This window comes from Nothoprocta perdicaria, unplaced genomic scaffold, assembly GCF_003342845.1.
Source record: "Nothoprocta perdicaria isolate Ctin4 unplaced genomic scaffold, notPer1 scaffold_283, whole genome shotgun sequence".
Lineage (NCBI taxonomy): Eukaryota > Metazoa > Chordata > Aves > Tinamiformes > Tinamidae > Nothoprocta > Nothoprocta perdicaria.
Genome location: NW_020455514.1, coordinates 375038 through 397123, shown reverse-complemented (window position 1 = coordinate 397123; position 22086 = coordinate 375038). Strand labels below are relative to the sequence as shown.

Here is a 22086-nt window from a genome sequence, read left to right as displayed (position 1 = left end):
CTCGTGAACAACAGCTGCTTTGAAGACACGGAGCAGTTCAGCCCAACTAGGCACCTGGATCAGTGCACGCTGTTCCTCCCCATTGACTGCCTAGAAAGGGCTGATACTAGTTCAGTTTTAGGTGCCTACAGCACCAGTATCTCAATGAGATGAACTTAACCCTTAGCACAGTGCACCCGCTTAACTAGTGCAGCACTTTCCTCAGCTTTTGTATCTTTTGGGGCTTTGTTAAATAGATGGGCTTGTTTTTAATACAGACGTTCCAAATCTGAATGGGTTGTTTTAATCCCAAATTAAATCCTCGCATTATGGGAACAAGCCAAGCTGGCTGGGTGAGCAAAACAGAGATGGTGATTTGCTTGATTTATGTGATATGCAAAGCCTCCCTCAGAGAGCTACTCAGCAAAGCCACAGACATCATTTGCCTTGACACTAGCCCAGTTCCCTGGATGTACTTGAGAGGCCACACAGCCTGGTAGAACCCTGCATGCCTTTTCCTCGGTACGGACACCACATCCTCTAACAGGCAGCATTTTTCACTGCTTGTGGTTGAGAGCTGGCATTAATGAACACGCTCGCCGCCCCGGCAGGAATGTTCATTAATGCTGTGATTTCAGTTTATGAGCTTCTACATCAAGGAAGAAATTCAAGGCCTCTTGCTCTGCATATTTGCACTCTATCTGCATGAACTCTGGACTCCAAGGCCCTGTAAGGCTGCTGAGAGCGCAGGATCTGCCTCTTTTATCTCTAGACTTTATTCCTCTCACAGGCATGCAGGCAAAAGGGAGCCACCATCCCGAATAAGCTTTTGATCATTAACTTAGCATAATCAGTCGCGTAAGAGAGGACAATATGTAACTACTAATTTTCATCATTTAATCCCCACTTTACCTGTGGCTTCTTCATTAGACTCATTGCATTCCTTCATCTCCTCCACATTATCCAGACTTTCCATTTCTTGGGATTTGCTCAAATTACAGTCTCTCAAAATCTCCCGTCCTTCTGAAAAGGGGAAATTGTTAAAAAAATGGCAATTAACAATTTGTGCTCCAATAACATTTCCAGGCAATTACCTAAAAGTATCTGCAGGCTCCCGATACTGTTCGCAACGCTCATAACAACCTTTCCAGAAATGCATTAGACTGAGATTTGGCTGAAGAGATTTGCTTAGTTCTCTAAAACATGTATAAAAACTCTTACACAGAGACACATTATTTAAAGATACATCTGTTCTTAAAAAATAAAAAGACAATGTTCTCATCAACTTAAAATTTTAAAATTTAAAGCACTATATATCTTTTTCTTTTTTAACTTTATGAACACTTTGATAGCAAAATAAACAATTTTTTTCCCCTCAAGCTGAATATATTGAATCTTAAAAAGAAAAAAAAAGCACTTATTTGGGGCTAGCTGAAGAGTCACACACTTATCCGGCTCAAGCAGAAGCACCAAACTTGAGGCACCGTACCTGCAGCCAGGGGCTGCTCCAGGGGGTTACTTAGGTCCATACCTGCCTGTGAATCTGCAAGAGAAAGGAGAGCAGTCTGAATTAAAATTAAAACTATTCATGATATAACAGTGCCGAGCGCTGGGCAGATCAGTGAAGTCAACACAAGCTGCAGATATTTCCACCTCCCGCTCCACTGCCTGAATTTATATTGTCAAATCTAACAGAGCAGCAGATGTGGCCTGTCCAGATCAGTCTTTACTTGATCCCTTGTTGTCAGGGGACTTAATGGTCTTCAAGGTCTGACTTCACTGCACAGGGTTAGTTTTCTTACGAGTGTCACTGCTACCTGCTTCCTTCTTCCCCTTCTCTTTAGTTAACACATCAGAAACTCCGTTATCCTCTGGTAATATAAAGAAGAGCCCCAAGGGCCAAACTAATTCCCGACAGTTACGTAACAGAAATACCCCCGCAGTGGCCATGAGGTGCTAACCACCAGTGACATTTACCCTATAATTATCTATCGTTACCACCGCTTCATGGAGAACATTTTTGTGGTCTTGCAGCATCAAAATCTGCAGCTCTATTAACTATAAGTGAAAAAAGCCCAGGATCACATGAGGTTGCCCAAAGAATTCTGCATTAATAGAACTTGGGCTGCTCCTCCAAAATAAAAAACAAGCACAGAAAAGAAAAAAAAAAAAAAAAAACAGCAGATCTGCCCAACCAAGGTTTAAGCGGCGGGTTTTGTAGTCCCCCAAAAGTGCTCATCTTCTATTTTTTGATAATAGGGCTAAGAGTTACATTATGTATGTGATTCCCAGTACTGTTAACTAGCTATTAGAAAAGAGCAGCAAGAAAAAACGCATTTAAGGATGAACACGTTAATGATTCAGGCCATGCAGCAGCGGTCTGAACTCGTCAGGGTGCAACTCCTGCCTGCAGAGGGGTGGGTAATGATCACTAGCACTTGGGATGTGTATCCTAAAACTAAATCAGAGTTCCCATCCTTCCACGCACATTCAGCATGAAGGAAGTTTTGCACTGTGCCTTTTATTGGAAGCAAGCAGGTCACATTAACTTGTGTCATAAATGGAGCGCTGGAGTTAAATACATGTTCAAATATTTATTAAGTCTGTACTAAAACACGGATATGATTTTTAACCTGCCTTTGTTTCATTGTATATACTGGGAAAAATGAGGTACGAAGAAGCACACAGATCAATTATGTTACAAATACGGACGGGAAATTGCAATCACTATATGATAAATGAACAAAAATCTCATTAGTACTGATTTGATTTTACCTCAATAAATAGATACTAAAAATACACACCTTGTGATTATGCAAATGATTCATCTTTGTGCAAGATAACCCCATGCTCATTCTGAAATACTTGGGCTCCATCTTAATGGCATGCAACAGTATTGTGCAGAGTCCCATTCGACTCACGAAGCAGTGTTAACCAGCGGGAGCTCCAGGAGGCGGCACAAAGGAGGCATCTCCCACGTGCAGGCTCCTAATTCCATCAGAGTCTGGTGTTTCCAAGGGTTGTCAGGCCTTAAAAACAAAAGCTCAGGTCCCCTGGATGCTGCTCTCCATTAAGATACGCTTGGTTTAGTTCTGGATCTATGCGTTGGCTGCGAGGCGCTGCCTCCAGCCCAGGACTCTGCCTAGCAGGGGTCATTCCCCTGCAGCTGCATCACTGCTGCAGCGTCCTCCGCAACCCGGGTCAGCACCCGCTGCTGTTTCAGCACTCAAAGCAAGACCATTACGAGGTAGTAAATTGGGTTTTCACCTCTGAGCTACCTAACTGCTAGAGAACAGCATTGCTTGAGCCCTGCAATGCCTTAGCAGGGCTTTTAGTCGCTTCCCAGATGCACATCTATCCAACGCAGAGCTTGTCTACACCTGTTTATTTATGTTGTGTTGAGCAGCACCAATTCCAAGCCATGATGGGCTCCTGGGCAGTACAAGCCCTCAAAAAAAGACATGAATAATGACATTGCCAATCCACAAACATCCCAGTCTTCACATCACTTTTAAATGCCTAATATCCACTCATCTGTCCTGGTTTCTTTATGGTACCAAAGAAGCTTCTTACAACCTTAGGGGTCTCTTAGTATTTAACTTCGGCTCTCTTTTCTTAGCCAAGTATTTTATACCAAACCCTCCTCTATCACCTAAAAGCACTGGAAGGAGATGCCTGGGAAGTTCCCATTCCCATTTCTATAGAAAGAAGACCCGATTTTTACGAAACGCTGGGAAAGGCGCAGAAAGGGCAGGCACTTACATAGCACCCCACTCCAGAGAGCCCTGACTGGGGAGCACGGAGGGAGCTGCTCGCCCGAAGCTGCCGCCCGACGGTCCTTATGGAGCACAAGCAAAATTCAGGTGCCTTGAAGCCCTCCTTAGGCACCCGACGCTCCTCACCAGCGGCCAAGGCAACAGAAATAGTCAAAGGGCTCACTAGAGTGTCAGGGCATTTGAATACCCTGTTGGAGTAATGTTTTATTCTGCCGTTTGGTCAGTGAACACAAGGAACAAAGCTGCGTAGCTGCATTTTTACCAAAAAAGGGGCATTTTCCAAGTAAGTTATACCGCTGCTGGAGCATTATAAGCTGTTCTCTGCTTCGGTCATTCCAGTTTGTTCTGAAGTGCAAGGTGCATTTTGAAGAAAAAGATGTGAAAATTCCAATATAGAGATATTCAGATGCTCTTTCTGCCAATACATGTCTCAGAAATAAACACCGTGCTTAATATATAAGCACCTCTAATACTCTGAAAATAAACACCTCTAATACTCTTATATGGCACGTATCCTTTTAAACATTATAGCTTTAAATGCAAGTACACGCGCTGTTTGGGGTGCAAACACAGCAATGTGTAACTAAAGGTACGATATGATGCTCCAAGTAAGAATAGTGGGGTAACTTCTAGCAACTTGAAATATTCCAGACTGTAACAGTGGAAAGGGCAGCACGTGCTCAGATTGCTGCGATCTTTGCCAAAATCAGCCACTCCTGCAGAGACAGGACCAGGAAAACTCGCCCATTCCTGCTTACTGGAGCTCGTTCTCCAACACCTACCCCTGCAGGGACCGTTATCCGATCCATAATCAGACACTCCTCACACTGAAAAATCAAGGAGAAAATCCTGCTCCTCTTCCTCAATGGCAAATTTGCCCTTTACTATGACTTTATCCAAGACACATGAGGACAGGGACATATAACAGCTGCTGTATCCAGACATGATACAGAGTGACACCACCTTTTCCCTTAAATTCATCCTCAAACACAAGCCTTTCTGCACTTCAGATACTCCACAAGCCCCACATGCAGCGCTACAGCCCAAAGGATAATTTCCACATTAACTTCTAGGTGCACAAGAAATAGGAAGCCAAAGGAATGATCTAAAGAAAAAACAGAAGGGCAGAAACACGCTCATTTTTCTGAGACTAAACTGCAAGTTTCTGACACACCTAAAGAGCTTTCACCACCCAAAAAACATGTACAAGGATCCCAACATAATCCGCTAAGAAAACTTAATTGCACTTTAAGTGCCAGGTTGCTGTCAGACCCATCACTTGAGGACATTCTTTGCAGCTCTCAAGCTCTTATACTCTGAATTGAATCAGAGGGTATTCAAATAATCACTTTCATATAAATAAGCTTTTTAAAAATCCTTCAGCAAAGAGATGATTTTAAAACAGACAACTCAGCCCAGCTTAAAGTAAAACAAGCATTTGAGTGAGACAAGGCACAACCTAAACCATGTTAAAATCATAGGCAACAGCAGAAATAGCCCTAAATCTATATCCACATAACACCCGCGTGCCGCTCTGCAGAGCTTTTCTTATTGGATTTGTTAAAAGTTGCAGCAATTTCGCCTCCCTGCAAAAGCTGCTTCTCCCGCAGCCCGGGATTAACGCGCGGGGAGCGGCGAAAGCCGCCTGCAGTTTCCAGGAGCACCAGGAGCCAGCGCAGCCGTTAATTCAGTAAGGGCTACAACGGGCGCGCAGATAACGCGGGCTCCGACGCAGCCTCATCGCGCACGCTGGGATGCTGCTGAAATTAAAAATAATAAGAGAAAAGAGAGCGCGGGTTCCCCCGAGTGTAAGCGCGGGGCTCGCCCAGGGGTCTCACCTTCCATGCTCAGGCTGCGGCTCGGCGGGTGCGGGACTGAGCGCGGGCGCCGCCGGCCTCGCCTCTCCCCGTGGCATCCGGCCGCGCGCGGCGGGCGGAGAGCGGCGCCGGGCGGTGATGAGCGGCGGCGCCGGGGCCCGGCCCGGTGCAGGGGTTCGGCCCGGGCGGGATGGAGCCCGCGCCGCGGCCGGTAGCGCCTGGGGACACGAGAGGCGCAGGGGCTGGGCGCTGCAGTGCTCGCCATCGCAGGCCACTGGGCACGCGGTGTCACGGTCCCACTATCAGGGTCCCCGGCATCACAGTCCTCAGTGCCAGGGTCCCTAGTGGCATGATCCCTATTGCTGGGGTCCCCAGTGCTGGGGTCCCTGGTGTCACAGTCCCCAGTGTCATGGTCCCACGTGCTAGGGTCCCCAGCATCACAGTCCTCAGTGCCAGGGTCCCCAGCATCACAGTCCCCAGTGCTGAAGTCCCTAGTGCTATGGTCCCCATTGCTGGGGTCCCCAGTGCTGGGTCCCTGGTGTCATGGTACCCAGTGCTGGGGTCCCTGGTGTCACAGTGCCCAGTGTCATGGTCCCAGGTGCCAGGGTCCCCAGCCTCAGGGTCCCAAGTTCCAGAGTCCCTGGTGTCACAATCCTCAGTGCTGGGTCTCCAGTTTTATGGTTCCCTGTGCTGAGGTCCCCAGTTCTGGGGTCCTTGGTGTCACAGTCTCCAGTGCTGGGGTCCCCAGTGTCAGGCTCCTTGGCATCAGGGGTCCCTCCTGTCATGGTCCCTGGTGTCTTGATCCCCAGTGCCAGGCTCCCTGGCATCGTAGACCCTGGAATCATGGGTCCCCAACATCACAGTCCCCAGTGCCAGGGTCCCTGGTGTCATGCTCCCCAACACGGCAGGTCCCTGCTGCCAGGGTGCCCAGCAGGCCCTACCTGCAGCCAAAATCCTACGGTGACATCAGGGCAGCAGCAGGCGGGCGAGCACGGGGCTGAGCCTGGCCTTGGTGCAGAGTGCTGGAGGGGAGAAAAAATAGTGCTAGAAATGCTGCTCTTTGGAAAAAAAAACATCCCAACAAGCCCCGCCAGAGGTGGCTTCATGACATGTCCTTGTAAAGGAACCCTAAGAGGCCCCTAAAGAGGCACAACCAGGGGAATCGCAGCTGAGGGTGACACTTCCTTGGGGGCTGCCTTGGGGACGGGGGGCCGCGGTGCCGAGTGGTGGCACTGGGAGCTGCAGCTCCCCGGGCTGCTACCGAGAGGCAACGGCAGCCGCGGTGCCGAGGGGACGACGGCACCAAGGGCTCCACACGGGCACGTGGCTCCGTGCCCAGAGCGTCCTTGGGAAGCTGCGGCCCGGCTCTCCCACCGCACACGCGTCCCGCGGGACAGCTGTCGCACGGGCCCTTCGGAAGGGGCAGCCAGCGACACCCGTGGGTCCCTGAACCGCGCTCGGCGCTTTAGGGAGGTTTTCATCAAAGCCTAATAAGCGCTAATACATAAAACGCTGCCTGAAAGCCACATCTGATGATTGCTCCAGGTCATCCAAAGGACAATAGTTAGTCATAGACGGAGCCTCGCAGGGTGACAACTATTCTGTGCGGGCACATCTCATTTTTATCTACAAGGCAGAGCTCTATCTGAACGGGTGCCCAGGAGCGTGCCCCGATGCCCGCACACACGAGAGCAGAGGCTCTTCCCCTTTTCCCTTCGTGTGCCATTCGCCCTGGCTCTGCCTGCAGTCTCAGCTGTCCCACGAGCACTCCTTTCTTGGCATTATTGACTCATAAGCAACACTGCTCAGATGGTACCTTAAAATTAGATGACTGAGATAACACTAGGTTTTATCTTAATCTTAAAATATCTTTGTTATTTAAAGAAAAATCGATGTATAAAATTGTTCATTAAATTCGAAGACAAATTTCACTAAAAAAAGATTTTGTCGCTTGTTAAATGATCATTTTTGCACATCTAATGCAAAAGTCTGAAGAAAAGCTCCATCTACCCTAAGAAGTTGTAGGTATATCAGACCAACATGGTCTTTACATGGTAGTTAAGAGCTACTTTTTTTAAACCAAAGCCCAGAGATATTTACGAAGAAAAGGTTAAAGATTCTAGTTGGCCTAGATACCAAATCACCACAAATCAGCGGAGAACATCAGTACAGAACAGTCAGTTCCAGGCACACACATCAACATATATTTTGTACCTGTAGCTTGAGACTCTGATGAGCCAAACAGAGGGAAGAAAGTCAAAACCAAAATACTTCATCTGAGAGCCTCACTGATGGCTTTCATTATGACTTTAGTCAGATGTTCTTCTGGATTCTTGGAGTTATTTCTGCATCTGTTTATTAGTTTTTTACTTATTACTATATCGGGTGTAGAGGGTTGGGTTTCTTGTGTTTCTTTGGACTTGCGGCTCAGTTACAGGTTTTAAACTGCAAAATTAATGTGCTGTGGTACGAAGGCCAACGGAGAATTAATGCATCTTGCTCCTTGAATGCAGATGGTTCCACAAAAAGGGTCCGACAGACATCGGCGGGACTTACACAGCTGCAAAAATCTAGATGTTAATAAAATGGGAAATTAAATATTGATGTTACCTCTTCATTTGGAAGATAAAGCTGACTAGAGCGAGTGTCCTTTCCCATGGATCCAGCGTGCAATGACTAGACAACATGGAGACACGATTCTTATACTTACCTTCTGTGCCATCTCAAAGAATGCTCCTTACAGTGCTTTTTCCATCACATCTAAAAGGATTCTGTGAACGCAATATTAAAAAAAATAACCAATAATAAGCCCACTTCTCTGCTAGTCTGGACAACAATTTCCATTCCCGAACTAGTCATGTTCCTATTTAAGGGAAAAGGTTTCTGGCTCCCATGGAACCTACTGGAAGCTCTGGAACCTACTGCCTTGATGACTAGAAACATTCTATTTTCCAGACAGAAATTATTGTCATATTAGTGATTTGACTAACAGCACAGATGCGGAGCCTAAGCACACACAGATCCAAAACTGCACACCAAGCTTCCTCGCAAAGATGCCACTTCACATAACTAACAGGTTGGATATTGAAAGGACAGCTAAATTACAGTGGGGTATAAACATCCTTTGGAACCGACGATGTTCAGACTGAGATATGACTAGATTATAGCAGATGCGTTAAGAACTGAATCATTTTGCCTACACGGTAAAAGCGTAAAATGTTAACTTTGAGTAAAACTGAAAACGTTCGAGACGGCGGAGCGCTGGACCTCCTTGAGGTGGTCCTAATTGCAAATTATTGAGCCCCTCGGGGACATTAAGAATGAGACTCTGAGCGATTTCTTACACCTTAACCAGCCAGCAGACACCGTGCCTTGGTCTAACGAAGTGTGGGATATGGCTCCCCTGCAAAGAGAGAAAAGTGCAATGGTGAGGCGGTGCATTCAGCAAGGCAAGGGCCCACAGAAGACACAAAATGAGGGTGACTCGTTCAGAACACTAGCAGACTTGAGAAAACCTGTTAGTAGTTTCCTTTGATAATTTAATGCCTCTGAGACCTTTTTTTCAAAATCCTTTTTCGTATACTTTAAGGAAAATCTGTAACTTAAAATCCTAACATCGTTTCACAACTTTTACATGGAAGTGCTAATTAAAACCTTTATAAATAGCACTAAAACAACTCCCACGCTGGCCAAGTCCGTATTTGCTAATGCAAATACCATTACATCGTTTTTGGACCCCGGCATGGTGCAAGGCTGTGGTTCACACACACACCAACACTCGCTCGGTGTCTGATCCCGAGCACATGCATTGCCACCCTGCCCAAACACCAGCACCATGAGCCCAACGTTCGTGGCTGTTTTCTGCACCCACGAATTCTAAAAGCAATAATATTTCTACTTTCGGGAGCTTAAGCTTTGCAAGCAGGCCTTCCAAAACACGCAACTGGCTTCGAAACCACAAAGTACGTGAAGAACTGTGGCATTCTGCTCTGTTTTCGAGCCAGCAGGATATACCCAGCTCTTATTTTTCGCTCTTGTTTTCTCCTCACAGCGAGCAGCAGGAATGTCTCGGGGTTTTTCAGGCTGACAGCAGCTCTCCCCCAAGGAGCTGGGGCAGAGGGCGGCACGTGGGGCTGCGCCGCTCGCCGTTACCTCGCGGCGTGCAAGACGCCGGCGGGACGTCGCCGTCTCCCCGCCCGCGCTTTCCAGCCGGTAAAGGGTGGAAAGGCCCAGTTCCCGGGCTAGGGAGGGAAGCGGCACCCCACGAGGGCCGCGTGGAAGTGTTTCCTATGGCCGGGGGCCGCACGGGAGGGCGGCCGGCATCCGTGGGCCACCTTTTCCTAACACCTGCGGCGGGGGTAAAGCCTAAAAATAAAGAATTTTAAAGCAAAGGGAGCGGGCGCGGGTGGGGTGCGTGGAAAAGCACCGCGGGAGCCCCGGGGCGCTGGGGTTTGCGGGCGAAGGGGCCGCCTCGGCGCGGGCCGCGCGCGGCCGCCTCAGGAAAAGGGCGGGAAGAGCCGTTAGCGGGGGCGGGAAGGGCGGTTGGCGTCGCGCGGCGGCCGTTGCCGGGGGCGGGCGGCCCCGCTCGCCATGGCCGCGCCGCGGCGCCTCCCCGCGCGGGGCCTCCTCGCCTTGGCCGCGCTGCTGGCGGCGGCGCCGGCCGCGCCGCCAGGTAGGGCGCGGGGGGCGCCGCTTTTGGGGGGAATAACGCCGGCTTTGGGGCCGTGTCCCCGCTGCGGGTCACCCCGGGCCGGCGGGGCCGCAGGGGCTCTCCCTGCAGCGGGAGCCTCTGTTGATTTTCACACCTGCAGGTTCCCCTGGTGCATCCTGACCTTCACCCGCAGCCCATGCCTGCCTCGGGACTCCTTAAAAAAAAAAAAACTTTATTTTGGTTTAATAATAATAATTATAAAGGCACCTCACACCCCTCTGCTTCACAGTCCCCTCAGGAGCCCTGCAGAGACCCTTACTTCCCATTTAGCTTTTGCAACTTGTCTTCTTTTTTATGTCTTCATTCCCCCCCTTTTTTCCTTTTTTTTTTTTTTTTTTGGAAAGAAAGTTTCTGTTGATTCATGATCTCTCTGTTCAATATGCTCCAACCCTGGCATTAAAGTAGCAAAAACTGCTAAATCCAGACCCTGCGAGAGCCTGTTTTTAAGAGAAGGGCAAGTGGGAGGAGACGCGCACGCCGCTCGGCTTCTTTGTGACTCTGTGATCCCTTTTCTCTGCAGAGAGAGCTGTAACTGAGAAAGAATATTCTGCTGATGTATTTAAAAAGAATCATATTTATGGCAACATCAAGCGAGAAGGTAAAATGGCTTTTTTTAAAAAAATGCCTTTAATTTTACAAGTTTAGAAAGCACAGTGATAATCATGTAAATAATGCTACATGTGGAGATGATGCAGTATCTGTTATAGCAGGCCCTTTTTAGCCATAATCATGTACAAGAATGTAAGGGATCAGCTAGAGAAAGCTCATTTCAGATAAAGCAGGTAAACATGTAGTTCTCTTATTTTATTCCATTTTTGTCTACCAGTTAGCTGACTTCGTACATCATTTTCACTCCACAAGCAGCTTACTATCACATTTCATTGTTAAATTTATATGAATAGACTTAGGTGAGCAAACATTGCTTCTGAAGCAATGTTAAGTACCTCGCGCTAGAAATATTGTATCCTAAATTGTTAATCTCTCCTTCAAGAATAATAAATTGAAGAGCAGCAAGGGGCAATTTACGCCTAATGGCAATTCTTAATGCAACCTCACTTAGCTAAATATGGTGCTAAGGCCTCCAGAATATGATTGTAACCGTATAGAGTAAAGGAGGTGATGGCTTTAGAAAAACATCCCTGCTGTGGAGCTTCTTCAAGCACTGGGAGCATGTGGTACCCCAGGGAGCAGCTGAGCTGCAGGCTCCGAGGCTGGTTGATGCTCTCGAGACCTGAGGGTCCTTCTGCCCCCCATCAGCACCAGCCACAGCACGGACAGTTCCGTAAGAGCAAGGATGCACCAGAAACCCACATAATCCTGACTTCATTTTCCATGTTGGAGCTTTAGAAAGTATAAGCTTAAGTACAGCTTTGAAGCAAGTATTTTGATAATTTAACTCCAGATAGACAGGGCAGGTCTTTTACCTTATTCTCTTGTATTTCAGTGAGTGTCTATGTTAAAGTATTTACAAATAGCCCATTCCTCGTGTGTATGGATTTAGGCCTTTCTCAAGAAGAAATAATAGATCCCACCTATCTGTGGATTGGTCCAGATGGAAAAAACTTACAAGGTTAGTTACTTTGTCCTGAGTACAACTAGTCTTCACTCTTCCTACCTTAGCCATTTTTTCCAGTCACCCATAGGAAGTTTTTATAGAAACCTCACATACATAGAAACAGCCCTGAGCGTGTGGAGGGAGGGGTTGGGAACCAGGAAAATGTGCTGAGACAGAAAGCAGAAACCGTTTCTCAACTATTTACAAGGGAAAATGAGTCAACCACAAAAGGCCAAATAGATTTGTGTGTGAGATCATGTATTTTCCTTTGTTTCTGTTGATGCCATCCTACATCAACCCAGCTGGTGGGTCCCAAGAGTCACACGGTCCCTTGTCAGTTTTTCCCCTAAAGCTCTGACACTGAGACTGTTTTCTTTCTCCCTCTAAATTTTCAAATGCTCAGTATAAAAAGAAACTTGTAATAAGTCCTAGAGTTCATTAATTATAAGATGTTTCAGTCCAATATGAATCAGGATTTTGTTGTAAACAAAAGAACAATCTCATCTTTACGTTCTAAAGTAGAGCATCAGAACCCAAATATTTCCAGTAATTAACTATTTCCCATTTCTGTTCTAGGGCAAACATATGTGAATCTTACAGCAACAGGAAAGCTGATGGTGAAGCGTTTTAAGGAGTCCATGTCTGGAGCGTACACTTGCACTCTTTCTCACAAGATCATTGAAACCGATGCACAGGACGAGACGGAGGTGTCTGAAGCGTACAAATTCATGGTCTATGGTAAGATCACCAGTCTACTCATGAACTGATGCACGCAGCTTCCGTAGCCTGATGGCGTTACGGAGTGCGTGTTTATCTGAAGTTTTGATAACAGAATTAGTTAACACCATCCCAGAGAGAAGTATTCTGTCCAATTAACACCTGCAGAGAACTCATGGCAACCTCAAGAATGAGATAATTCCTGTCCTCTACAAGACCAAGGTGAACTACAATAATTCCTGTGATACTCAAGACTAGCAGAGGAATCTCAGGTCTGAGCAGCCTCCTTTCAGAGGAGGCACCACAGAAACACACTGTGTTTGAGTCCTGCCCATTAGAAATGGTGGTTCATGAATATCACTTCCTTACCCACCAAAAACACCACAAAAAAATGAGTAGAAAGAAAATGATTCCTTTTGTTTTAGCCATTTCAAAACATTCACTCTCAAACTAAAATTGCATGGATTTTTTTTTTTCATAATTCCAGGACATTTTAGTAACTAAGCTTACAGACTCTAAAATGGTCTTGTTAGTTCCTTTGTTTTAGTATTTGTCATTTTCTTAATACTTGGGAGCAGAGCCTCAGGACTTGCTTACTTCTAAATAAAGGCTTATATTTAGGATGCAGAGTACATTTAGGATGTAGAGATAAGATGCCGTGTAAGATGTTGTGATTATCTTGCTGTACTCATTCACAAATCTTCTTTCAAGCATACAGGGAACCCGACTATACATACAAGATATCTGTTCGCTTCACTACCAAGGAATGCAAACTAGTAGCTAACAACAAGTTCTTTGAGGAACTGAAGAGAATCCTGGATAATATACTCTCTGATCTGGCGTGTCATGTCATAGAGCCATCGTATAAGTGCCATTCAGTCAAGATACCAAAACAGAGCCTCCTGCATGAGCTGTTTATTACATTTCAAGGTAACAGACATAAGTTCAGGAGGAATCCGTTCATTTTTAAAATGAAGGAATTGTGTAAGCATCTGAAGTTATATTAGTGACATATACCTTCCAAAGTTGTTTCCCTTTTTTGGTCTCCCTGTATTTTTTCTTAGCAGCCCACAGATGGAGCTAAAATGCAGTTTATATGTTGAGCTTGTAATAGTTCCTAAGGTTAAGAAATACAACGTGTTACTTTAAGGTGTAGAGTTCGGAAGAATTGTGGAAAGAAGGTAATTGAGAGCACGTGTCATGATTCTTCACCATTGCAATCACAAAAGGAAAAAGGTCATAGTCATTTTTCCTTATTTTAATGAAAAAACCCTTTCTTATCCAAGTTGACAGTATTTTTAATGAGCCTGACCTCTGTGGTTTTACTTGATTCTAGGAAATTGGGCAGAGATTAAAAGCAAAAGCTTCGCAGCTCCCTTATGGTAATAGCAGGGAGGCTGTTCCACCGCACAAAACAGGTTAAGACAACCCTGATGGCTGCCCTAATTTAAAGCGACTGTGTCGCCGAGGAAAGGAAACTCTTTGTGTTTTGGCCACATTTTCTCCCGTCTATATTCTCATCACACGCCAAGAGATTGCCAGTGTTTTCCAGGGTTAGCCTGAAGATACAAGTTACAGATACATTCATTGTAATGTATTTTTCAAAGTACATACATGAACATCTTCTTTTCTCTCCCCCAGTAAACCCTTTTGCACCAGGATGGGAAGAAGTTTGCAACCACCTTCCTTATGACTGTGAAGATGAAACAAACAAGAGAGTTCAAGAGGTTGTAGCAGCTCCTTTGTCTTCTCTGCACATTAAAGATGAATTTCTACTTTAGCAGCTACAGATTTGACTCAATTCAGCTTGCCCAAGTTTTTCTGGAATGAATAGCATTGTAAATGATGGTTTATGGATTTCTAGTAATTTGACCAAAGATGGAAAATTGTTTTTAAAAGTTGAAGCAAAATTTTGTTGAAGAATAAGAGAAAGACTTAATCTTTTTTCATATTTACTTCATAAAGTAGTAAGATTTTGATAAGATTAGTATATTAGTATATTGTACTTCAAATCTTATAAACTAGATATTTGCATTGTGATTTGGTAAATGGAAAACAGTTTAAAATAAATCTGCTGAGGTTGATCTTTAAATCTCTAGCTTCTTAACGTGCATGTGCCACCACACTGCAATAGCAGGTCTGATTCCAGGTCCTCTGAAGCCAAGGGAAGACTCCAGTTAAGGTGGCAGGTTAGAAATATAAAGTACTTGCTGATAGCCAGATTGTAATTTTTTCTTGATTATCTTTTTCTTCTTCTTATGTTTCTAAATTCTAGGCAAGAGACCGTATTGAAGAGTTTTTTAATAAACAGACATATGCTTTGAAGCATGACTTTCAAGCTCTGCCTACAATACACTATGTGGATCACAGCTTTGAAGTTACTCGCATTGACAGCTGCCGACCAGGCTTTGGGAAAAACGATATCACCCACAACGACTGCGCTAGTTGCTGTGGTAAATATAAGATCCATTAATTTACGGTTTGGATACTGGCCCTGAGCACAGCTCCCCCTAAGGAATACCTTTTAAATAGCCCTTTCACACATAACTGTATTTCTATTTGTCTTTTGGAAAGCCATTCAAACTGCAGAAACCTTTCTTAGGGCATTAGGAAACATAACTCTGCTTCAAAATAGATTAAGTGAAAGCAGTGAAATATCTTTTTGAGGTAATTTCTCAGCAGTAGTATTGACAATTAAGGGCAAATAAAAATCGTAATGATGCTGCCCTGAAAGCGTCTGTGTGATTTTCACAGATGTGCTTGACAGGACCTAGTTCTGGATTCAGAGTTAGTGAGGGAAAGGCATCCTCGGTAGAGGTCCAGAACAGCTGTAGCTGCGTAGCCTTGTCCGATGGTCGTGGTTCCTGTCCAAGGTAACGGGAAGCTGACAAAAATACTGTAAATGTGTTTTGTTTGCAGTGGTTTGTGACCCTGGAACATACAGTCCTAACAATGAAGTGACCTGCCGAACTTGTGTAAGAACTCAAATCAAACAGTATGGAGCAAAATCTTGCTAACGAACTTAGAAAAATAAAATTGGAAAGTGAAGAGGAGTTGTGAAAGCTTTGTCGTCATGTTCCTTTTCTTTCTAGTTACCATTGGGGAAACCTGCACTCACTGCTCAACAATAGCCAGAGCCCATCACTCAAAATCCTACAGTTTTGGTAATCAGGAACCTCTCAGATTATAAAAACAGGTACAGAGTGTTCAAAATCAACACAAGGAAGAGGATATCAAGAAAATTACGATGTCGGCCATGTGGTTTTTAGCAAAAAAAAAGCCTGGTTCTCTGTGGTGACACCAAGCAAGCCCCAGCTGTGCACTCTGGCTTCACATTGAGGAGTTATAAACAGCTCAGGGGACAATAAGAGATAGTCGTAGTGAACTGCGGATCATAATGACATAAATTATATATTAATATTACCTGCTAGAAGCTGCTCTTGCCAGTTGGAAGTATTTAATCTTCATAACTTAAGAATAAAATATTAGTTGCACTTCCCTTTGTTTTTGCCTATTTTTGACAAAACAAATCCTGTCTGAAATGTTGCAGCCTGCGCTGTGCAAAGCTGGACGATCCCCTGGACGAAGCGCCGGGACGTCTGCCCGGAGCCCTCCAGCTGCCGCCAGCAGTGGGAGCTCTGCTGAGGATGAGGATGGCCCGGGAGCAGCGCAAAAGCAAAGTTTTAGAGCCCGAGCGGGTCCCCGGGAGACAGGTTTGATACCGAAGCCTGGCTCAAAGGCCGCAGGAGCGACGGATGCAGCCTCCGCAGCGCGCTCAGCAGCTGCTGCTTCCAGTGGGGAAGCGACAGCGACAGGGAGGAAGGAGGAGAGGGGCCGCACTGCCACATCTGCTCCCGTCCACGGCTGCACGGTGGCGGCTCCTGGCATCGTTCTGCAGGAGCTCTGGCTGTGCGAGCAGAGATTGAAGCTCCCAACAAATCTGCTCGATCAGTAAGAAATCGAGAAAGGAGCTGCCCAAGCACCAAGACACCAGAGACGTTCTCCGCGGAGCACAGCGGCAGATTTCAGATCTCTGCAGGCAGCTCTCTTGCCTTAGCCATACTAGAAGGTGCATGAGGCACCCTCGTCCTCTCCCACAGCCCCTGCGTGGGCACACGGGGGGCACCGAGACCAGCACCCTCAGAGCCATCCCTGGCTTTCCACAAGGAATAGTCCATATACCATCGAGTCAAGCAAAAAAAAAAAAAAAAAAAAGATCACCTCTATCAAATCACTGGCATCTAGCTCTTCCTCGGTGGACAGTCATCCAAAAACCAACCCGATTCTACCCACTTTAACTTATCTAAGCTGACAGGAACACAGCAGGAGACGGCACGGGCACAGACCGCGCTCCGAGCTTTCCATATTCATTACTTATTAAATACTGACGAATAAAATGCACTGTAACAAGAGCATTTAAACTGCCTGGGGGCTGATTATCTCAGCTGCCAACTGGCCATTCTGAGCACTGACCAGGCTTGTGCAGATTAAACAGAAGGGCACCCTGTGACTGCTCCATGCATTTCTTGGCCTATTTCACAGGAGAATAGCTCACAGAACACAACCACATGCGCAAGTTCGACAGGGAGGAAAGTAGAGTAGCAAGTAGATATTAAATGTAATGGCTACCAAGTCACAAAGGGACATTTATCTGCTTCTCATTTCTTCTCTGTCAATGCTCAAGAAAGAAAAGGTTGCAGATGCATTTAATGCACTGATTTTTTTTTCCAAAGAGCCTTAAGAAATTGAAGAATAGGTTAAATGCTTCGATGTTGTCCCAGCACAAACAGCCTCGTGTGAAACGGGTCTGCCCTGACCTTCCTGGCGCACAAATGCTCTTTATCCAGCCTGAGCTTCTACTCACAAGTTCTCACAAATGCCAGATTTGAAGCTTAAACCGCAGGCCCATTCCCTGCTCCTGTGACACCTCATCCTCCCAAGCAGCTCCCAGCAGCACAAACTTCTCCAGCCACATCCACACAGCCCGGTGCAGCAGCCAGCTGGACACGGCAGCCCATTGTTTTACTGGCAGCGCTGGATTTTCCCAGCCTGGAACACGCCAGAATAGAAACACTTCACAACCACATGTTCAAGTACTCACCGTGGAGCCGCTGCGGCCAGGAAGCGGCCGCCACGCAGGATCATCCCGCTCCGGCTGAGCTGGAGGGGTCATGCTGGTCCCCAGGACAGCAGAGCCACACGTGGCAGCTCCCCACAACACACCAGGAAACAGAGGCACTTCCAGCAGGTTTTAAGTAACAGGGCTCTGCAAGGAGGAGGAGAAGAAGGAGGAGGAGGAGGAAGAGGGTGATTGGTGCCTCCTGGGCAACTCATCACACCTGCCCTCGAGCCTGTTCCCAGGAGGGGCTGAGACCTGGGGTTACACATGGGGCATTTCCAAAGGACTCCAGGTTGCGACTCCCAGCACCCCACGGAGAAGCTTTTTGCAGGCCAGGAGCCAACGGTGCCACTTGGCTGCTCTTTCCAGGGTCCTGGAGTGGGTCAGGACCCCCAGGAGGCAGCGCTGGGACAGTGGGTGTTAGGGCTGCCGCTGCTGGGCACTCTCGGACACGGCCGGGCTCCGTGTGGCAAGGGGATCGTTTCCTCTGCGGAGCCTGGAGCCAGCTCCAAACGCTCAGTGCTCGGACACAGCAGCCCCAGCAGCACCGTCCTCGATGGGCCCGAGCGTTTATATAAAATTAAGCGTGTTTTCAAGTGCTCTGCTGAACTGAAACGGAAATACATAAATATAAAGAGGCAGAGCTGCTTCCTAGCCCCTAAATCCCATCTGGGAGGTGGGATTCAACCCATCCACAGCCCGGGTGGATAGAGATGTCCCCACGCGCGGCTCTTCCCGAAGTCCAGGAGGCTCCACGGCTCCCTGACCTCATTATTAATACTCTTATTAATAGGCACAATCTCTTCTTTAAACACAAAACCGTGGGGGAAACGAGAGCGGGTGCCCGCATCGGCGGCACGAGGAGCAGCCGGCAGCGACGCGGGGCACCGGGCCCTTCGCTCTGCTCTCCCCAGCGCTATGTCTCCGGGCGCAGAATTCCAGCGGCCGCGTTTTGCAGCCTCCTCCACTCACTGTGGGATTAACGAGTCCTCCGCAGGCAGCGAATGAGCGGGATTCGTTACTGGCAGCAACGCTGCTGCAAATGGATTCCCCCTCCCCCCCCCCTTTTTTTTTGTGGTGAAAATAAATAAATAAGCCCGCATAATCGAAGTGTAGCCCAGCGTTAATCACAGGGTAATTGCTGCCATCAGTCCTAATTATTTATAAATATTTTTATAATTGTGGAAATTAAACAATTCGATATCCTTCCTTCCCCCTTCCAAATCGAATAATTTGGGAGGCCAGGACAGGGTCTGGGGCCGCGGAGCCGGTTCTGTGCGCCGGCGGGCGGGGATTTCCTTGGCCGTCCCTTCAAGGCACCGCCGTGCAGAGCTCGCATGCGGCACCAGCCCGCGCGGGCACCCAGCCAGGCCCGCACGTGCGCCCGGCTCTGCTCCCGTCCCCAGGGCACCATGGGGGCCAGCGCTGCAGCCCACGGGGTGGCACCAGCGGGGCCGGGGGTGGCAGCGGGGTGGCTGCGGGCCCTGCACGCCCCTAGGCCGCCCAGCTGCTCACGGGGCCACCATCTGCTCCAGAGCCCAGGTGCGTGGCCGGGCAGCAGATGGGTCAATGCCACATACGCCTTACTGTCGCACTGCATTAGGCCGCATGTTTCGCCCGCTGTGCTGGCAATGGGGCTGGGCAGTGGGGCTGCCTCCCCGTCCCGCTGCTCCGGGTCCCTTCCGTGGGTGCCGTGGCAGCGGGAGACGCCACGCAGTGACCCAAGGCGGGCAGCGAGCCGGCACGGCACCGGCAGCGCCCGCGCTGCTCAGGTTACCACAGCGGATCCCCTTTCCCGCAGCGTTGGCCCCGGAGCAGATCCAGGGGCCACGTCCTTCAGTCACCCCTTACGTGCAGCACCCCAGGGTGCCGCGTCCCCACGCACCAGCACCACGCGGACCCCAAGTAAAAGGCGCCTTTATTGTTGTACAAAGAACATAAAAGGTCCCTTGGAGGCAGCGTGAGGGCAGGTGCTGGTGGGCTGTGCGGCGTGGAGCTCCGGGGCCGTGGCCGCAGAGCAGGCACTTGTGGAGGGGCGCGAGGCGCCACAGGCCCCCCAGCCGCCTGGCCCCGCTGGGGACTGCACAGGTGCCTGGCGGTACCGGGGCTGCTTTGGTTGGTGCTCTGGGGGTTAAGGCAGTTGGGTCTCGGCTGCCGGCAGCCCGGGCACAGTGAGCGGTCGGTGCCCCCGGCGGCGGGGGCTGCTATCCCCCACGCTTCCCGCACACATTCCTTCCCTGTTCCGCGTGTCACTACTTTCCTGCCCGCTCCCTCCACGCGCCACAATCCTGCAGTGCTCCTGCCCACTGAGCCCGGAGCCACAGCACCGTGGCCAGGGTGGCCTCCAGCACCCATCTCCTTAATGCCCCGAGGGACTTCCGCAAAAGAAAGAAAACGGGTTAAAATGACGTGTGTCTGTGCAGGCTGGGCCCCCTCCGACGCTCTCCCAGCTCTGATGCTCCTCCCGATGGCTCCACACGGCAGCAGCCAGCACAGCCCCGTGCCGGCGCTCACACCACCGTGCTGACGGTGGACGACTCCTCCGAGCGCCGCTGCTTGCTGGGCAGCGACTTGAGGTACTCGAGGTGCCGCCGCGCGTCCTCCTGGTTCTGCCGCACGTAGTAGACCAGGTAGGAGATCACCATGGCGAACCAGCCGAACATGGTGACCAGCATGGCGATGTCCGTGGTCCTCTTGTAGGCGTTGCAGAAGTCCGTGTGTGCGATGACCTGCAGGAAGGCCTTGCCCACATGCTCCTCGAGCGCGGCGGCCTCGCACACGATGCCACCCGCCGAGCCAGCGGCCAGGGCCACGGCGCGGATCAGCTCCTGCAGGCGGCAGTCGCAGAGCCAGGGGTTGTCGGAGAGGTTGACCTTGGCCTTCAGGTGGCCGACAGCCTCCTTGCTGAGCGACACGAGCCTGTTGGAAGACAAGTCCAGGGAGCGCAGGTGGTCGGCCAGGCCACGGAAAGCGCCGCTCTCGATGCCCGCGATGCTGTTGTGCGACAGGTCGAGCTCCAGCAGGAGCGGCAGGTCCCGGAAGGCATCGCGGGGCAGGAAGGGGATGCGGTTGGAGTCCAGATAGAGCTTGTGGGTGTCGTTGGGAATGTCCTTAGGGACCTCGGTGAGGCGCGCGTGGCTGCAGCGGAACGTCTTGAGGCCGCCCTCCTCGGCAGGGTAGCAGCCAGGCGGGAAGGCGGTGGCCGTGCGCACGCCGGAGGCCGCAAGCAGGAGGCCGGGCAGCAGCAGCCACGCTGGCAGCAGCTGCTCGCCCATGGCGCCGCGTCCGCATGCTCGGCGCACCCTGCGGCGGGACAGCGAGGGTGAGCGTGAGCGTGCAGGAGCAGTGGGCCCTGGCGAGCACCAAGCTCACCGGGAGGCTACTCCAGAGCCGGTAGGAGAGCCACAGCACCCCGCAGCGAGCGGCTGCCCGGGACGCCTCCGCTCGCGTAAACTGGCTCCATGTAAACCAGCCCTTCCCGCCCAGTGGACACCAGGCTCTGCCAGCCGAGCAGGCCCTGCCGTGGCCCCAGCTGCCCGCACCGCCTGGCCACTGCCTTCATCCAGCCCTTTATTCCGGAGGGGAAAAACGTCACCGGGAAAGAAACAAAAACAAGGAGAGGAAATTTGCTTCGGCTGTGCACAAGTTCCCAGGGCGGCGGTGGCAGATAAGGGCTGCGGCGCAGATCTTGTCCCCCGCCTTTCCCAGCCGCTGCCACTGCGAGTGGATCATCCTAGCCCTGCAGTGCTGGGATGTGGAGCCTTTCCCAGGCATCCGGCGCCTGGAGCATGAAGGGGACCCCGAGGGCACAAGGGACTCCCAGGGAAGGGGCCGGCCCAGTGCCGGTGCCGGTCCTGCTCCCGCAGGTGCAGGTGCCCCGGCCAGGAGCGGGCGGGAGTTGGGCTGGGATCCCGCGCTCCCCGCTGCACCTCGCAGCGCGCCAAGGTCACGGAGGCGGCGTCACGTCGCGGGGGGACCCGGCCACGTGCCCCTGCAGCTCCGGGCCCCTGCTCAGGCCCTGCTGCAGCGGCACCGGCCAAGTGTGGCCCGAGGTGGAGGGTGTCCCGGGGGTGACACAGACACCCCAACCGCCCCGCAGCTCCAAGGACCCCCGCCGGGCACCCGCGGAGGTGCTGGCTCTGAGCGGCGCCAGTCTGGTTGGGAGCCGTCAGGGCCGCCCGCCGCGGAACCGCCGCCCTGGAGATGCCCAGGTTTCCCCGTGGCGACCGGTCCGAGGGAAGCCCCGGGGCTTCCCAGGGACAGCCCGAGCTGCGGGGACCCCCGCTTTCCTCCCTCCCGCCCTCTCTCCCAGCGGAGAGGCAGCTCCCGAGCGCCAGCCGCGCTGTGGGGGAAGGGGGTCCCGGAGCCCCGGCCACGCCGCGGAGCGGGTCTCGGCGCGGACTCACCTGCCG

At 50.1% G+C, this 22086-nt stretch overlaps 3 protein-coding genes across 3 annotated transcripts in view; 1 reads left to right on the top strand and 2 right to left on the bottom strand.

Annotated features, from left to right (window-relative positions):
- The window catches only part of IKZF3 (IKAROS family zinc finger 3), a 28715-nt gene extending 20882 nt beyond the window's left edge, over positions 1 to 7833 (bottom strand). Inside the window, exons 1-4 of the mRNA XM_026041426.1 lie at positions 7787 to 7833; positions 6514 to 6594; positions 1469 to 1522; positions 892 to 1002 (exon numbers count right to left, since the gene is read on the bottom strand). Of these exons, the coding sequence (XP_025897211.1) occupies positions 892 to 1002; positions 1469 to 1508 (151 nt within the window). The 5' untranslated portion in view covers positions 1509 to 1522; positions 6514 to 6594; positions 7787 to 7833. The remainder of the gene's footprint in view (positions 1 to 891; positions 1003 to 1468; positions 1523 to 6513; positions 6595 to 7786) is intronic.
- Positions 7834 to 10162: 2329 nt separating this feature from the next.
- On the top strand, positions 10163 to 15973 carry ZPBP2 (zona pellucida binding protein 2). The gene is made up of 8 exons (XM_026041396.1): positions 10163 to 10244; positions 10804 to 10881; positions 11728 to 11853; positions 12415 to 12576; positions 13267 to 13485; positions 14197 to 14282; positions 14831 to 15008; positions 15475 to 15973. The coding sequence occupies exons 1-8, from the start codon at positions 10163 to 10165 to the stop codon at positions 15570 to 15572; spliced, it is 1029 nt and encodes a 342-aa protein (XP_025897181.1). The 3' UTR covers positions 15573 to 15973.
- A 4180-nt stretch (positions 15974 to 20153) lies between these two features.
- LRRC3C (leucine rich repeat containing 3C) lies at positions 20154 to 20949 on the bottom strand. The gene has a single exon (XM_026041395.1). The coding sequence runs from the start codon at positions 20947 to 20949 to the stop codon at positions 20185 to 20187; it is 765 nt and encodes a 254-aa protein (XP_025897180.1). The 3' UTR covers positions 20154 to 20184.
- Positions 20950 to 22086: the final 1137 nt, after the last annotated feature.

Coding starts and splice junctions, on each gene's coding strand:
- LRRC3C (XM_026041395.1), bottom strand. CDS start 20,949: ATGGGCGAGCAGCTGCTGCCAGCGTGGCTGCTGCTGCCCGGCCTCCTG.
- ZPBP2 (XM_026041396.1), top strand. CDS start 10,163: ATGGCCGCGCCGCGGCGCCTCCCCGCGCGGGGCCTCCTCGCCTTGGCC. Junction 12,577..13,266: donor GTACAAATTCATGGTCTATG/GTAAGATCACCA, acceptor TCTTCTTTCAAG/CATACAGGGAACCCGACTAT. Junction 14,283..14,830: donor CAAACAAGAGAGTTCAAGAG/GTTGTAGCAGCT, acceptor TCTAAATTCTAG/GCAAGAGACCGTATTGAAGA.